The following is a 17552-nucleotide window of genomic DNA, read 5'->3' as shown; positions in this document are numbered from 1 at the left end:
CCAATGATTAAAATGCAAATAAGATGCTTACTGTATGTATAGCAAATAATGATTGTTATGGTTAGACTTAACATAGATGTTTTTTGTGGTGCTTAGTTTTTCACTGTGTTGGGCCTTTCTTATATTAGTTCGTAAATGCTTGTTATGCTTGTTGACTTTTTGTAAATTATCCTTTAATAACTACGTTTGTTTTGCTCATATAGCTCTGAGGTGGTGGAGGACGATTATCATCACAAACAAGAAACAAGAATCCAGGGAGTGGTAAGGTCCTCATCTGTCATGTTGGGAGATTTCAGCATGTCACCATAATTAAAGATGTCATTTGAAAAAGATGAGCGAAAATATTAAGTATCAGATCTGCACAAGTACACTTTTCACACATTTGAGCCAAGCCAAACCATATTGTGCAGGCTCTGATATTTACTTTTTGCATTATCCTGTCTAGCACAGTTCCAGTAACTATGATGGATGCATTACCTGGCCAGGGCAGTACAGGTCGCCTCAGCTTGGCTTGGCTTAGTAGTTTGAAAAGGGTATTGAAGAAAAATGTAAAATGTCCATTTTGCCTTCAGGTGAGGAAGAAGATGGTTGAGAAGTACGTCCGTGAGGAGTCTATGATCAGGGGCCCTAAGTTCCTGACCACACTCCGATCCCATACTGTTTGGGAGCACACTCCCGTGAAGCTATACTGCACAGTCGAGGGCTACCCAACCCCTTTTGTGAAATGGTGAGGATTCAGTCTAAATACAGATGTAGGATCGTCATTTGAGCCAGTTTGCTACAGCAGTAAAATAAGCCTGCAGCAACAAGAAATGTGAATTCTTATGTGGATAATAATGAATGGACATTTTTGGTAGGGGTGGTACATTTTTTCGTTATGGCAAATCAAGTCTGACATTTTTAAACCTAGAATACACTACAAGTTTGCAAGCAAATTCTCAGTTACAAAAGCGTGATCAAATTAATATCCTACATCTGTGTCCAAAACAGTCATTCAGCAAGTTCAACAGCAGCATTTAGCGGCTTATCTATCGGTGCAGAATGTTATTGTACTGGTGTAGCACAAAGGGAGAACTGCTTAATGCTAGTGTTTTTCTTTCATACACTCTGTTAGATTGAAATAGTGGTCAAAGTTTTACGGATGATTGATGGTGTTGGATTTAGAAGTCAGCATAGCTAATCTTAACCTGTTACTGTCTCTGTAATAATGTTTTTTTTCCCATTCTTGAGATTTGCGTCTTATAGTTTTACACTAAAGGTATACGTTATGACAAAGGTACAGACTGCTTATACACAGTCACATCACAATAGTCTGCATACTGTTATTACTTTTTTCCTGTGTTACCACAGCCACTTGAAAGACTTCACCTTAACCATTTCTAATTGATTTCTCTCCAGGTATAAAGATGGTGTCAGCATTGACATATCGTCAATGAAATACAATGTGCAGGACAATGTTGGAATTCATAACCTGGAGATCGTCAAGTAAGTTATTCTCACGGGAGGAAAAACCTTAGGCTGCACAATGGATACACACATTCAGTGGTGAAACAATCACAGGTTTTTATATTATGGGAAATCACAGGTTTTTATATTATTTAGATCCATTTGTCCCGAAAACATTATCCTCTCATGATAGCTTATCACCCCCATTTAAAAAGTCTTATACAATATCATGACTTTGCTCCTGGACCATCTGAGATTTTCATTGTGGCCTCCCTGCATTTCACTCACAATCACATTGTTTACTGTTAACTTAATTAACACACAAGTGTCCACAAAAGGGACCCTTGTGAATGGTGGAGCCGTAGCAGTGGAGCTTTTCCAATTTAGTCCAAAGCCCCCCTGGGCACTGCCCTCGTCTTGAGGACTCATCAGCTGTTCATAGCAAAGTGCTGAGCTCTTTGTCATTTGATCCTGGAGCTCCTTAAAGAGCACTGTATACGCTCGCTGTCAGTGTCAGGAGCACCAACGCTAAATCGCACCTTAAGTCTCAAAGCCCTTTTTGCCTCTCCAAATCAAAGTGAAGGGTCTCAATAAAGAAATCCCACTCTGTATTCTCCCTGGGTTCATACTCTTTCACACTCAAAAGAAAACAACCATGGTTTGGAAACAGTGAGGGAAAGTGAGCATGGACAGCTTTAAAATGGTATATGCGGGGTCAAGGTCTTATATCTGTCACTATTCTCAACCTCCTCTCTCCTTGCAGCTTCAGATGTTTGCCATTCATGTCTTAGAGCCTCTCATGAATATCTCATGAATAATTCATGCATAGTTTTTTTCCCCTGCATAGCATTATTCTCCTGTCTTAAGTTCCAAAGATTTGATAATATCTGACCTTGAGTGTGTGGTTATACTGTAGAGGTCAAAATAAGAGACCCTTGGGGCGGAAGGTACTGTAGCCTTGTGGGTAGGAGCGTTGGGCCAGTAACCGAAAGGTTGCTGGATCGAATTCCTGAGCTGACAAGGTAAAAATCTGTTGTTCTACCCCTGAGAAAGACAGTTGACCCGCTGTTCCCCGGGCGCAGATGACGTAGATGTCGATTAAGGCAGCCCCCCGCACCTCTCTGATTCAGAGGGGTTGGGTTAAATGCAGAAGACACTTTTCAGTTGAATGCATTCAGTTGTACAACTGACTAGGTATCCCCCTTTCCCTTTCAAGCTAGAAAATTATGTATATTTGCAGTATTAATTTACTGTGCATTCATAAAGTCATAGCACCATTTCAAATGAGGATCATGGCTTGATATTTCCCAGTAATCATTTTGTCAACAGCAATTTGCATAATCTGCATAATTTGTCATCCTTTGAAAGTTTACCATCCTGTAAATTCAACTCAGGAAATTATGTTTGGTGGTTAGTCAATTAATCAAAGTCCTACATACAAAAATATACCCACACAAACTATAGATGGAGACAAAGTCTAAGCCTTAGGTATTGCTGAGATGTTTTTATGTGTTCATGTACATTATCAACAATGTATTCTTCTGGTATTCCCTATAGGTGTGAAACCGATGACACTGCGCAGTACACTGCTGTAGCTAGTAACATTCATGGACAGGTCTCTACTCAGGCCTCTGTCATTGTCAAGAGTAAGTTTGGCAAAGCAAACATACAGTATATATGTTTTGTTAATGCATTGATTTTCATGATATGGCTTATTTAAACGGTATGTTTATATACTTGATTTATACCACGATACAATATTATAGTGTAATGTATTTTGTTGTTGTGTAGTGATTGTATGTGTATAATATGTCTGTTTTGCAGGATTCAGAGAAGAAGGGCATTTATCTTCCTATGCATGGCTTCCTTACACAAGTAAGTCCACCCAACACCACTGTCCTGTGTATTTTTCCTGATACATTTATCCTCTGAGTAGATCTTGACCACTGTTGAGTCAAATCCAGTAACTGGGGATTGTTTGAATATGGCAACATTCTTCTTGCGTTGCAAGGATGTAGCCTACATATAAACAATGTTTATACTATTGTGAGAGACAAACATAAACTACTGTAGATGGTATATCAACTCAAACATGCATTCTCAACATATGAGAATAATGTTAGTTTTTATTTATCCCTGTAAGAATCGACAGAGACATTATCTGATGAAACTTCTATACTAATCACAACATGAATTGCACCTTTGTATGGATAAAAAAAAAAGAAAACCACAAAGTCTTCCTAATAATTCAGTGCTTTCTCTCTTTTAAAGTGTATGTAATTACATACATCATTGCTGAATATACTTCTGATCATGGTCATCTATAATTATATTACTAAAATAGACACATAATACTGTAAGTCTATCCTGTTTTACTATCTTCTGCAGTTCCCATGTTGCCGGAGATCAAATACACCAAGATCAACATCACCTTCCTGGAGACTTTTGGCTCGGTCTTTGGAACAGAAGGAGACACGGTCACATTGGCAGCCACAATGAACATTAGCCCCAACCTAGCCAATCTGCAGCCTGAAGCTCAATGGTTCAGAGATGGTAACACATTTTCTCTTACTGCTTTCAATAACAGCCGATTTACAAGACCATTTTTGTAACTTCAGCAATGGACAGTTGTTCACTTTTAATGTTGGCGTTTTTGTTTTGTTTTAGATCATCGGCTGTCAGACTCCAAGTGGGTGAAGATAGAGTCTGGTAGAGGCGAGACCAAGCTGAACCTGCCTCACCTGAACAAGGATGATGAAGGCGTCTACACTCTCCGTATGGTGACAAAGGGGGGAGATGCTGCGCACAGTGCATTCGTCTCCTGTGCCGGTAAAAAATCGGCTAACTTTGAGAATTGTATACCACCTCTGTGTGTACCAGCAATGCATCTACTTTGAAAACTAGTATGAGCCATATTCTTCTATTTTTCAAAAAGCTCTTTGGTCCTTGAATGATTCTGTTCACAGGGCATTTCAAGTATAGCGTGATGTACTTTGACAGACTGTGATGATGTGACGTGCTTTGTGTCCCTATGCCAGATGGTCCACCCCCAGTACCTGGGTCTCCAGGTGCCCCTATGGACATCAAGATCCATGACGCCAACAGAGATTATGTCATCGTGTCCTGGAAGCCTCCCAACACCACTACTGAAGGCCCCATTATTGGATACTTTGTAGATAGGTAACGGAAGGTGTTAAAATGGGAATCAAATGTGAATATATCCAGCTACTTTTTCCCTGATGCCATTACCTGACCAGGAAAAACTCCAGGCCCTCGTTTAAGTTTTTTTCTTAAAATCACATATCATTCTAGGCTGAAAATGGGAGGCAAATCTGTAAATTACAAGCTATAATCTCCCACCACTGTTCGTATCTTGTGACAGGATAATGTAGCTATATATTGGAGATGTACCAATTTACMATTTTTTTTTGCAGATGCGAAACTGGAACTGAAAATTGGGTGCAGTGCAACGACTCCCCCATTAAGATCTGTAAATACCCTGTGCCTGGCCTTTTTGAGGGCCACTCCTATTACTTCCGTGTGCGGGCGATAAACTCAAAAGGTATCAGCAAGCCCTCCAGAATGTCTGACCCCATTGCCGCCCTGGACCCAACTGAATTTGAAAGGCTCCATGGTAATGTGAGGATGAATTCGTAAACTTTAACTTGTGAGGTCATGTATTCCCTAGAATCAAATGAATGTATATAATTTTCTGTTTTTATCTTTGTTTGACAGCCATCAAGTTGGGTGGTAAACTTGACGTTGTAACTTACTACGATGACGTTGAAGGTACTAAATGGTTTTCTATGATGTATGGGGGTCCTTGAAACTCGATAACTAGTTTGATACAAAAATCTTTGACGTTCTTCTAAGCAGTCATGCTATTACTTTTTTAGGCTTATTTCTTTACACTTCATCAGTGTCAGTAGCACTAAGAAGAATAATGAGGGTAAACTACCCATTTAGAATATTGAGATATCATTAGCCCCTCACATTGTACCATGTCTTCCATCTGTATAATAAAACACCAATAACAACTGTCACATTTCACATTTTTCTTTTCACGATTCTCCCGTCTCAATAATTAGCAATAATTATACAGCCTAAATTTGGGCTCATCAGAGAGCTGCTGATTAGTTTTTGATGAGAATTCCATCAGGATGCTGAGATCCAACCATCTGTGACACCTTCTTCAGACTGAACGTAACACATCTATACTAGCAACAGATCGATGTGCATAGACAGGCTAGAGAAAAAGTCTTCAGTACTACAATTTCATAACCTTGAAAACATTTGTTATTGTGGCAATATTTTTGTCAACTCGGGTGAATGTTCCCACTTGGGCTAAAGACAGTAAATCTCTGTGATGTCTTGTGTCCGTAGACGAGAAGAAGGTGCCAGGAACCCCCTCAAAGTTGCATGCCCCAGAGACCGACCGAACATATGTTGTCCTCAGCTGGAAACCTGCCCCCTATCACGGCCGGGCCCCAGTGTGGTACTATATTGAGAAGGTTGGTCTCTCACTGTTCTCCACCAGGTTTATTTTTTTCACAAATTTTGCAGCTACAGAATAGAGACACATTTCAACATGGAATTGATATATTTGTGTCCTCTAAAACAGGGTTCTCAAAGTGGGGTCTGTGGCCAGATCTCAAAATATCAAMAAAAAAAAATCAAAAATCCAAATGTCTCATTTATTTTTAGGATTATTACTAACAAGAACAGATTAAAAAAAATGTATTCATATAAATGAACTGTAATATCTCTCTGCCTCATACGACATTTGTAGAATTGCAGGACATTAGCTTTAAAGCTGCAACAACATATCTGTGCCACATGACAAAAGGTGTAGAATTGCTGGAAATTAGCTTGAAAACTGCACAAGAGGCGGGCCTTTAAAATGTTCCCGAGACTTGGTTCGTCAGGCCATGCACTGCGGAAGTTGTAGTAAAATTCCTTGTATGCAAAATGTTTTTTATCTCACTCAAGTTGTGTTCTGATTATGAGGTCAGCGGGCCCAACAAGTTTGAGAAACTCTGCTCTAAAACAGATGGAATCTTTCTTAAGATGCGTTCAATAGTATAATCGAGGGCAAAAACAATCAGGGTCACCACCCGAATGAATAGCTGAAGTCAGCAAAATGATTTAGGGTTCTATCTTTCTCTCCATTTCATTTGCCTGTTTCTGTGGATGTTGTAACAGGGTGTAAATCTTGTTTTTGGGGTTCTTCCCTCACAGTGCCTAGCTGAGACCGGTGCATGGCAGAGGGTGAACACTCAGGTGCCTGTGAGATCTCCTCGTTATGCCGTGTTTGACTTGGCTGAGGGAAAACAGTACTTGTTCCGCGTACTGGCTGCAAACATGTACGGCAGCAGTGAAGCCTCTGAGCCTACTGAGCCCATTCAGACTCAAGAGCTGCGTGGTAAGTGTCCTCTTCAATGGCTTTATAGCTATCTCTTAGAGTCCTCCCCAAGGTTGTGCTCAAGTATTCTCTCTAAAAGTCAAACTCCCTGCAAATCACAACAATAGTCAAGGGTGGAATTTGAAAAAATGTAAAAAGTAATTCATATTGTAGATTTTGCTAAGAAATAATAGTCCTTCAATCAAAGTAAGTAGATAGTTGACATTTTCCACTAGACATTAACCCTGTTAATCTGCTGTAGGTGAACCCTCCGCTTCTGGTTAAATGGTTGCCACAAGGGAGACTGACATGTCTCTTGTTATCCAATGGGCTGAACTTAAGGAGCCTAACCATGCCCTGTTGATCTACTGTAGGTGTCCCCTCCGCTCCTGGTCAGGTGGTTGCCACAAGGCAAACTGACACATCTCTTGTTATCCAATGGGCTGAACCCAAGGAGCCTAATAACCTTATTGGCTACTACATTGATGTCTGTGTAAAAGGCTCCAAGGACTGGGATTCAGCTAACCACAAGCCTCACAAGAGCAACAAGTATGTATTCAGTCATAGACTTATTATTTAAAGAGTGTGATTTCATTCATCATAATATGTTGACATTTTACTTCATCTGCTATTTTTGATTAGATTTGTGGTTCAAGGCCTGACCACTGGTGAGACGTATGTCTTCCGTGTGCAAGCCATCAATGAGCTGGGTCTTAGTGATGAATCACAGGAGTCGTCCCCCCTCTCTGTCAAAGCTGCCCTCAGTGAGTTTGCACACACACACACACACACACACACACACACACACACACACACACACACACACACACACACACACACACACACACACACACACGCACACGCACACGCACAGGATATAATTGTCATTAGTCAAGGTTCCAACCAGGCGTAAAAAGTGCTGGGTTCAATCTGGCAGTAGAAAAAGTAACAGCAGAAGAAAAATGCAAATACACGATTTTAGCGACCCACTGTGCTTAGCTGGAGACTCTTTTCTCTGTGAATGATCATAGTGATTCAATTGTAGGAAGGTTATCAAGACTGTTTAACAAGTCTGTTGGTAGCTGTCCAGAAGTATGACAAACAAAGACATCTAACTTTGATGCCTTAACTTGGCCGAATATCTAAAATCAATGTCTCCAATAAAAGAGCACCATTATCCTTCCAATTCAAAAGTTTCAGCAGGACAGACTGGGAGCCTATTTGATTTAGCCAATCGTCATGTACTTTTCTCGTCCAAATAATGTGAATAATTTAGGCAATATGAGTCAAAAACCAACCATTGGCTCAGAGTTCCTTTGGGACATTCAACCAACAACTGCAGATTGTTTCATCACACCATACTTTTCTAAACTCATTTATTGGTGATGCTCCAAACTATGTGGATGGCAGTATTTTGTAGTTTGTAGTGAACAATGATCATATTTAACATGCTAGTTTACTCCATGATGTGGATTCGGAAAGTATGCACTGTATACATGCTACTTAAAGCACAACCAGTATTTCACCAGGAGTTAGGGACCCCTGCTATATATCCACCATGATACATGTTTAGACACTTTTAAACTCTGTTTGCAGCGATTCCCTCTGCTCCATATGACATTGCTCTGCTCGCTTGTGATGGAGAGTCCATGGTTCTGAACTGGAAGCGGCCCGTCCACTCTGGTGGCTCTCCGGTGGCTGAATACTACATCAACAAACGCAGGCACGGAGAACACACATGGAGAGAGGTCAACATCCCACCCATCAAAGAGAGGCTGTTCAAGGTATAAATCTGATAGACCTTAGTAAATTTTTTTTTTGCTGTTACAGTTAGGATCATTGGATCATAATGAATCAATTATGCAGTGATTCAAACAGTTTTAACAGTTTTAATACTTTCCCTATCAACTACAGGTTGAACATCTAAGTGCAGGTGCAGTCTATGAGTTCATGGTTTATGGTGGAAGTCTTGCTGGTCTTGGTGCCCCCTCTGCCCCTAGCAAGGCTTTTCACTGTGATGCCTGGACCATGCCAGAGCCAGGTACAGTACCGAAAACCTCTCTGAAACAAGTTGATATTTTAAAGATGAAACAAAGTGTGCATTGTTCAAAGAAGCGAATGCCATTTTACATGCAAATACCGTTGCATATTTAAACCGTAATGCATATCTCATCCTTTTTATGTGATGATGAATTCTGGAAGAGGTGCATTCAAGCTTATCGGCAGTGCCACTTCCAACATCAATCATTAAGATAGCAGCACGTACACATTACACAGTCTGACCTCTATGCTCTGTGTGTCTGACTTAAAGAACTGCTTGGCTGTAATTTTCTACATTTACTGCACTCTGAATTTCAGGTCCAGCTTATGACATGACCTTCTGCGAGATCCGTGATGACTCTGTGGTGGTGGAGTGGAAGGCTCCCGTCTACACCGGCGCCAGCCCAATCACAGGCTACTTTGTGGACTTTGCCAAGAAAGGCTCAGATGAATGGCACTGTTCCAATGAGAGCCATGCTGTCAGTCACCGCTACCACAAGGTACAGAGTATTCCTAGAATACCTATGAGTTATGACAATGTACCCTGTCTGGCACATTTTATAGTCCTTGTTGTTTTCAGGTGACTGGGCTGGAAGCCGGAGTGTCATATGTGTTCAGAGTGCGCGCGGCGAACTCTGAAGGTGCCGGCAAGCCTTCCTTGGCTTCTAACCCTGTGGTTGCCAAAGCAGTGGAAGGTACTGTTGGACAGACACAATTCCCCATGCTGAGCTTCAATGTGGCTTAGTACAGAGCAGCATTCATTCAGTGCGTTCCACGGAGAATGTTTATTTGGCTCAGGATTCCCATTAAAATGGGAGTTAGATTAGCTGAAATGTAGGAGAGTAACACCACAAAGTGTGGGGTACACTAGACAGGGATGTTGAGGAGGAGCCTAGGGAGGGGTTGTCTGTTCTTCTGTTGATAAGGAACATTGGGAGGACGTGGGAGGAGAGAAAAATAGATGACTCATATTGAGCTCTGTAAAGTGGTTGGAATGAGAGCATCAGGCAACCAGCAGAGAGCAGTGTTGTATTCAGCAGGGACCTCAGCAACTCAAGCACTGGGTGAGATCAGGGAAAAGTCATTCTCACAATTCTTTTGATATTAATTCAACAGAGGATGCAGAACATACAGACACAAATACACTGTGGACATATAATGAGCATACTACGCTAGTACTGTATGACTGCACCTAAACACCCATCTCGAGGACATGCTGTACTTGCAGTGCCAGATTTTTATTGCTGTTGCCTGTCAACTTCACTCTTTGCTTTGTCAATCCAAAAGGTGCCCAGGAGATGACCTGCACAGTGGACAAAGAGTCAGGTGACATCATCCTGTCATTTGAAAGCTGTCAAATTACGGAGAGCTCCCACWTTGTGTGGAAGAAATTCTACAAGGAAATCACTGACTTCTCTAAAGAAATTGTCATCAAAACAGAGGGCAGCACGTAAGCTATGCACAAAACTTGTCAACAGATCAAATATATTTTATCTAAATAAAACTTCTCAGTAGTGATTCAGAAATGTGTAATAGGTAGCAGGTAGCCAAGTGGTTAGTAGATCGAATACCCGACTAACAAGGTAAAAATTGGTCGTTCTGCTTCCTGAACAAGGCAGTTAACCCACTGTTCCCAGGCCGTCATTGTAAATAAGAATTTGTTCTTGACTGACTTGCCTAGTTAAATAAAAATATATACTTCAATTGATGTGCTAAATATCTCCTGGACTCTATATTCAATGGTGTGTCTTTTCTTTTCTTACATTCTAGCTCCAAGCTTATTTTCAAGCACCCTGACCAGGGGGATGTGGGTTGCTTCTCTGTTTCTGTAACTAACACTGATGGTGTTTCTGCCAGCCATGACATCCATGCCGAAGGTAGGCCCTGGCTGGGGAGTGGATCATAAATAGGAGGTTACTTATTTATAACCCTCATTCTGGACATATCATGGTATAAAATAGATTTTGTCCATACATGCATGCATACTGTACTAGTACATCTAAATCAACACAACAGCACTTCATTATACGGCAAACAATAATGGCACCTATCACAGTCATTCATAAATATGATATGATCTAGTGATACAGTACATGCATGTCTGGTCTTGTGCAGTGCAGATAACTGTTACTGTGGAAGTATACGATGACGTTTCATGTAAAAAGGCTTTGCTGTGAAGGAAGCTGTTTGGCTGTTTCCTGAAATCAATTTGCGAAACAGATATTGGATCATTGGAATACTGAAATGCATTTCCCCTTATTTACCTCTATTACAGAGCTGGAGAAAATGCTGGCAAAGAGCTATGGTATCAGACACCCGGGTAGGTTTTGTTCGGATTTATTCAATATGGATTTTTTATTTTCAATCTCATTCATTCTGGTCCCCATCAAATTATATTTTGAAATACACAGCTCAGGGTAAAAGGAAGATTACATTTTTGGGGATTTGGCTTGAACAATCTGCATATACTGTATGGGCGTGTGAGCCGTTGTAGACTGGTGATGAGGTAAGATCCGTGTAAACCACATAAAGGAGACAACTGTTAATCCCAGAAAATAGTTTTTGTCAGCCCTTGCTCCATCAACTTTTTAGCATGTGGTTCATCACAGCCTATTCTAATTTTCTGAAGAGGAAAATGTATACCTGTTGAACAAATGACATTTCTTTCATGAGCAAATGTAATTTCTATCACAAAACTTACCTCTATTTGCATCACCTTCTTCCTCCCTTTATCCTGCTTCCACAGTGATCCCTCTAAAGACTCAACTGGCCTACAAGATTCTGGAGCGTGGTCGCATGTGCTTCTGGCTGCAGGCTGAGCACATCTCCTCTGCTGTCACCTACAAGTTCTTTGCTAACAACAAGGAGCTCTCAGCAAATGATGTAAGAGTCACTTCCTTATTCCTGTCAACACTAAACGGACACATTGTCTTTGTCCAAAATGGTACCCTATTTCCTAGTGCACTTTTGACACCCATTCCTTATTTAGTGCACTTYTTTAGAAACCCTTTTCCGATAAAGTGCACAACTTCTGGCCAGGGTCCTAGGAGGCTAACCCTATGGGGCTCTGGTCAAAAGTAGTGCACTATACAGGAGGTGTCGTTTCAGACAAAACATGCACAGACAATTTTTTTTGTCTTTGAACTAGACATTCTACTCTCATCACAATGTATGGCATGAATAGCCTTTTTAAGCCAAGACTAGAGTAGATCACACAACATAACCACATTATTGGATTCACAATATTCCCTCAGTAAAGTCCTCTCCTGTAAACTTTCTTGGTGTCTTCTTCTCTGTGTTCTCAGCCAAATCATGCGAGTCACAACGTGGAGACTGGTATCATTGAGTTTGTGCTGGATCATTTCACAGAGGATAGCGAGGGTACCTTTACTGTTCAGATCGAAGATGGCAAAGCCAGAGGCCAGTCCTCTCTGGTGCTAATCGGAGATGGTGAGAGCCTGTCTGCTGTGGGGGAGTTGTTGTGCTCTAATCCAGGGTAGGGGTCCATGAGGTATCCAGGATGTATCCCATGTATCACTTTGTTTGGGTTGTAGATTTCAAGGCAGCTCTTGCAGACGCAGAACACCAAAGGAGCGAGTACATCAGAGTGAAAGAAGGTAAAAGTAAAACATTTATGAAATTAATTTGAGTAATATTTGAATGAAATATTAATTTCAAACAGCCAGTACACTCAGATGATGATTAGGTATCATAATGAATTATTAAGGTTCACATTATTTATGGAAACCACACACTGTTATCGCACCTGCAAATCCATAAGCCACCCATTGTTACAAGGATATTACAAGAAGGATATTATAAGGATACAAGGATGTTATTATCAAAACAATGCATTCAAATCTGCCCTTTTTGACCCCCTCCCCCTCCCTCCAAATTCCCCCTCCCCCACCTCTCTCCCTCACATCCCCCCTCTCCCACTTTCTGTCTATTGCCCTATTTCCAGGCCCCCACTTCAGTGAGTTTTTGTCAGTCCATGTTGGGGACGACTGTTCTGTTGCACTCGTCTGCAAGGTAATTAAACATTCACCTTAAGTACAATTAGATTAGGCCAAGAGATTAAATGGAAATTATGGCGTGAGTTATCGCTAATGCCAATCTAAACGACAAACACAGTCAGCATGATTCAGTTTAGTCGTTGTTCCCCTCTGTTGAGAGGCATGATGACAGATGGTGTTGTTGTAGTGCAGTCATGCCTCTTTGTTTGGGCTGGTCCACCTCTCTGTGGGTCACGGGTCTATTGTTTCATAATGCAGGTGGATAATCTGAAGAAAGAAACAGCGCTGCACTGGTTCAAGGATGACGTTGAGATTACCACTGAAGGGCCAGCCAATCTGGCATCTGGAGCCTGCAAGCTTCCTATTTCCCTGGTAATTTTATCACACAAACACACAGATTGAACAAACTACATATAATAGCAGTTGTTATGTGGACAATAGGCAGAAGCACAATGGAGTTCTTAAAACCCTGTAGTTTTAATAATAGGCTACAGTGAAGGACCTTACCGTCTGGATTCCAGTTAAACAGGGTTAGGTGCATTCATACTATGACCTCCATTGCTGGAAATCTCAAGGCAGCCATTGAAGAGGTATGGCTTTCCATATCATCAGCAAACATCTAGACACAATCAGGCCAAGCAAGAGTCAGACAGACATCTTTGTCGCTAGTACTACAATATATCGCTATTGTTTGTGTTGAAGGAGGGTATTATCCGCCTACACGCTCATGCAGTCAGTTCCTAGGGGAACGGTTGGCTTTATACAATAAGACAAGACAAAAACACAGCCACCAAAACATTTGGTGATCATGTAAGAGAAGTCAGAGAAGCGGACACTGATGCAGTCAAGACGAGTTTTGACTCTCGGTCCTAGGAACACCAGCCATTTATAGGAAACAAGAGGAATAACCCTGAAGGGAAGAAGACGAACGCCTCTTTCCTCAGTAGAGCACCGCTGTCATAGAAACCAGTCACATCCAATGATGTCATTAGAAATAATCACGCCCTGCAATCTTGCTTTCTCATTCATACTATGTCCTCACAAAGCTATGAGATGGAAAAAGAATACTCTGATCCTGTGCTTGACATACAGTCACATGTTTGATATTGCTCATCAAGTGGCCACATGTACAGTGCCTTCAGAAAGTATTCGTACCCCTTGACTTATTCCACATTTTGTTGTGTTACAGTCAAAATATATTAMATTGATTTTCTTTCTCACTCAACAACCTACAATACCCCATAATGATAAAGTGTAAACATGTTTTTCAAAATGTTTGAAAATGTATTGAAAATGAAATACAGAAATATATAATTTACATAAGTATTCACACCCCTGTTATGTTAGAATCACCTTTGGCAGCAATTACAGCTGTGAGTCTTTCTGGGTAAGTCTCTGTATTGTACAGTATTTGCACATTATTCTGTTTAAAATTCTTCAAGCTCTGTCAAGTTTGATGTTAATCATTGCTAGACAGCCATTTTCAAGTCTTGCCATAGATTTTCAAGCCGAGTTAAGTTAAAACTAACTAGGCCACTCAGGAACATCTTGGTAAGCAACTCCAGTGTATATTTGGACTTGGGTTTTAAGTTATTAACCTGCTAAAAGGTGAATTTGCCTCCCAGTGTCTAGAATGCTATTTTATAGTAAACAAATTGACAACAGACTTTCAGCACGCTTATAGGGAAGGACATGAACCCTTTCACACATACCATCACACGGGTGTGATCGTTCTACAGTGGTCCCTGAAGCGTACGATCACACCCGTGTGATTAGAACACTCATTTAGAACGCTCGTTTAGAACGGCCAGTTTCGAATGACGCAACAATCAGCGTTTGAGCTGGCCACACTTTTTTCAGAAACTATTTACACAAACACCATAACACAATCATCCTAACCGGAAAAATGTAGGCTACATTTGTCCTAGCGCTGAGGAAAGATTGACCCAACACAAGCAGTCATATTTTCTAACTCTCGGCTGACATAAACTACAATATGAATTAGCTAATAGCAATTACTATGTATAATTAATCACATCACGGGTGAGCACACCATTGATCGAAATAATTAGGTAAAGCACTTTTTAGAAATCGAAAGTAATCCGACGATTAGTTTCAGCGCGCAGCCATGCATTTTTTCCTCACAGAAACCGAAGATAATAAGAGAAGACGAAGATGAGTTTAGTCTGTTTATAGTATGCATGTTGAAGGGGTGTGTCTTCTACCGTCGTTCACATCCCACCATTCATTTCCGAAGTCCTCAAAAAACGAGTGAACTCTTACTCACCTCATTTTGTTATAAATCTTTGGTCAAACAGACGATTAACGTGAACCCAGAATGCATTGAATGTCAACAAACATGACTACACAGCTGGAATTAGCTTAGCTCATCATAATCAGTACAACCTTCAAAAAAGTATTTCAACACAATAATATGTGCCCATTACAATCTGTGCAAGAATCGGAATGCATGATTTGTCACCTAGATTTGAAAACATGTGAATAAAACCGTAAATAACACAATAATTGCCACACAAAACATTTTCTGATAGTGATTTATTGATACAAGTGGCGCGTGCCGGCATCAACCACGTACCCTCTCACTCTAAACCATTCAGTGTTGTTGTTTATGTATGTAGCTAGTGAGATGAGCTGAAGCATTAGCAATGTCTTTCAAAAGGAGATAACAAACAAATGTGGAACATTCTGGAGATTTTTTAAAATTCTGACAATGAGTCTGAGTATGAAAGTCAGGAATCAGATTCTGACAGTGACAGTGAGGAGCTGCCCCCCAACCTTGTAGCCATTGAGAACCCTGAAATCTGAATTTCCCTTGTCCACTGACAAAGTCCCAGTTCCTTGAAGATGCTGGTGGTGATGGAGGCATACCAACAGTGGATGAAGTACAGGAGTTCTGTGGTAGCTGGAAGGCCACCAGTCATTTCACCCTCCTGGCCCTGCTGTTTCACCCCTCCTGGCCCTGCTTGTTTCACCCCTCCTGGCCCTGGTGTTGCTTTGATGAGTCCCAGTCTGGAGTGCAACGCCCTTGCCAATTTCCACCTGAGGCAGAGTGCTTCAAGTTGTTTCTGACAGAGGAGCTGGGGGAGACATAGTAGAGACCAATTGCTATGCCTTGGAGCTACAGGATAAGAGAGAGCCAGGAGTGGGGGACAACCACAATTAGTGAAATGTATACATTCCTGGTGACAGTAAAGACTGCTTTCTAGTTCTGCTGCTATGACTGCATTTCATCAACGCTACTACCATCCTAAATGGACCCGTTATACAAAATAAGAAATGTTAACAGCTGGCAGTAAGTGGCATGACAACGAGACCGTCCATGTCCTCTCCACTGTCCATCAGCAACCATGTCGGCCACAGGGAAGGTGGACCACTGACGGGAGAGAGAAACAAACCAGACAGAGAAACATAAAACCAGACTGCGTGCTTGACTATTACCTCAAAATGGGGGCAGTGGATGATAAACAGCTTTGTGGAATGCACTCAGAAAACGCCAAGTTGTAATAAGATATTTTTCAATTTTTCCAGGGTAGCGTCAAAATACAACATGCCAATACTTCTGACGCATTTAGCATTGTTTTACAGAACTAATAGAATAATGTAACTAGCTACATAAGCACGATTGAATATAACACCATAAAAAGGTGGGTAACGTTACCTCGCGTGTCCGGTTTATAAGGAATATATATGTAACAGTATAACTTTAAACCGTCCCCTCGCCCAAACACGGGGCGAACCAGGGACCCTCTGCACACATCAACAACTGACACCCACGAGCGTCGTTACCCATCGCTCCACAAAAGCCGCGGCCCTTGCAGAGCAAGGGGAAACCCTATTTAAGTCTCAGAGCAAGTGACGTAACTGATTGAAATGCTAGTAGCGCGTACCCGCTAAACTAGCTAGCATTTCACATCCGTTACACTCACCCCCCTTTCAACTCCTCCTTTTCCGCAGCAACCAGTGATCCGGGTCAACAGCATCAATGTAACAGTATAACTTTAAACCGTCCTCGCCCAACACGGGCGCGAACCAGGGACCTCTGCACACATCAACAACTGACACCCACGAAGCGTCGTTACCCATCGCTCCACAAAAGCCGCGGCCCTTGCAGAGCAAGGGGAAACCCTACTTAAGTCTCAGAGCAAGTGACGTAACTGATTGAAATGCTAGTAGCGCGTACCCGCTAACTAGCTAGCCATTTCACATCCGTTACATATACAAAATATATTATGCTCCATTCACACAGTGAGCTATAGTAGAAACGGTATAACACGACACAATAACGTAATTAGGCACTTACTTTGATAGAAACGCAGTCTTGATTTGAAGATGGGTGTCTGGAGTGACGCCTCTAGCACTGAGACGCTGTGCCACTTGGGAGTCATAAGGCAGGGTAGCTTCAAAATACAACACATGCTAATACTTCCCTGACGCAATTAGCATTGTTTTCCAGAGCTAATAGGAGAATGTAGCTAGCTACCTAAGCATTGAGTATAACACCATAAATGTTATGAAATGAGTAACGTTACATCGCGTGTCCGCGGTTATAAGGAATATACACAAAAACATGATGCTACAGTAGAAACGACATAACACGACATGCAGAAACTATTATAACGTAATAAGGC

The 17552-nt window shown here is 41.4% G+C and overlaps 1 protein-coding gene across 2 annotated transcripts in view; it reads left to right on the top strand.

The window, feature by feature from the left end:
- Positions 1–17552, top strand: part of LOC111978643 (myomesin-2-like) — a 47758-nt gene that overhangs the window by 19643 nt on the left and 10563 nt on the right. For both annotated transcript variants that reach the window (XM_070448608.1, XM_024008833.2), the window contains exons 3-28: positions 204–261; positions 573–727; positions 1399–1485; positions 3004–3092; positions 3271–3321; positions 3835–3999; positions 4114–4275; positions 4485–4626; positions 4881–5080; positions 5182–5235; positions 5830–5957; positions 6685–6868; positions 7222–7396; positions 7490–7611; positions 8444–8631; positions 8762–8888; positions 9206–9387; positions 9468–9582; positions 10175–10337; positions 10658–10764; positions 11163–11207; positions 11634–11770; positions 12193–12337; positions 12442–12504; positions 12852–12919; positions 13162–13275. In XM_070448608.1, the coding sequence (XP_070304709.1) occupies positions 204–261; positions 573–727; positions 1399–1485; positions 3004–3092; positions 3271–3321; positions 3835–3999; positions 4114–4275; positions 4485–4626; positions 4881–5080; positions 5182–5235; positions 5830–5957; positions 6685–6868; positions 7222–7396; positions 7490–7611; positions 8444–8631; positions 8762–8888; positions 9206–9387; positions 9468–9582; positions 10175–10337; positions 10658–10764; positions 11163–11207; positions 11634–11770; positions 12193–12337; positions 12442–12504; positions 12852–12919; positions 13162–13275 (3226 nt within the window). The remainder of the gene's footprint in view (positions 1–203; positions 262–572; positions 728–1398; positions 1486–3003; positions 3093–3270; positions 3322–3834; positions 4000–4113; positions 4276–4484; positions 4627–4880; positions 5081–5181; positions 5236–5829; positions 5958–6684; positions 6869–7221; positions 7397–7489; positions 7612–8443; positions 8632–8761; positions 8889–9205; positions 9388–9467; positions 9583–10174; positions 10338–10657; positions 10765–11162; positions 11208–11633; positions 11771–12192; positions 12338–12441; positions 12505–12851; positions 12920–13161; positions 13276–17552) is intronic.

The sequence above is a fragment of the Salvelinus sp. IW2-2015 genome, linkage group LG18 (assembly GCF_002910315.2).
Source record: "Salvelinus sp. IW2-2015 linkage group LG18, ASM291031v2, whole genome shotgun sequence".
Lineage (NCBI taxonomy): Eukaryota > Metazoa > Chordata > Actinopteri > Salmoniformes > Salmonidae > Salvelinus > Salvelinus sp. IW2-2015.
Note: the sequence above shows the minus strand (reverse complement) of the source record. Positions and strands in the feature narration are given on the sequence as shown.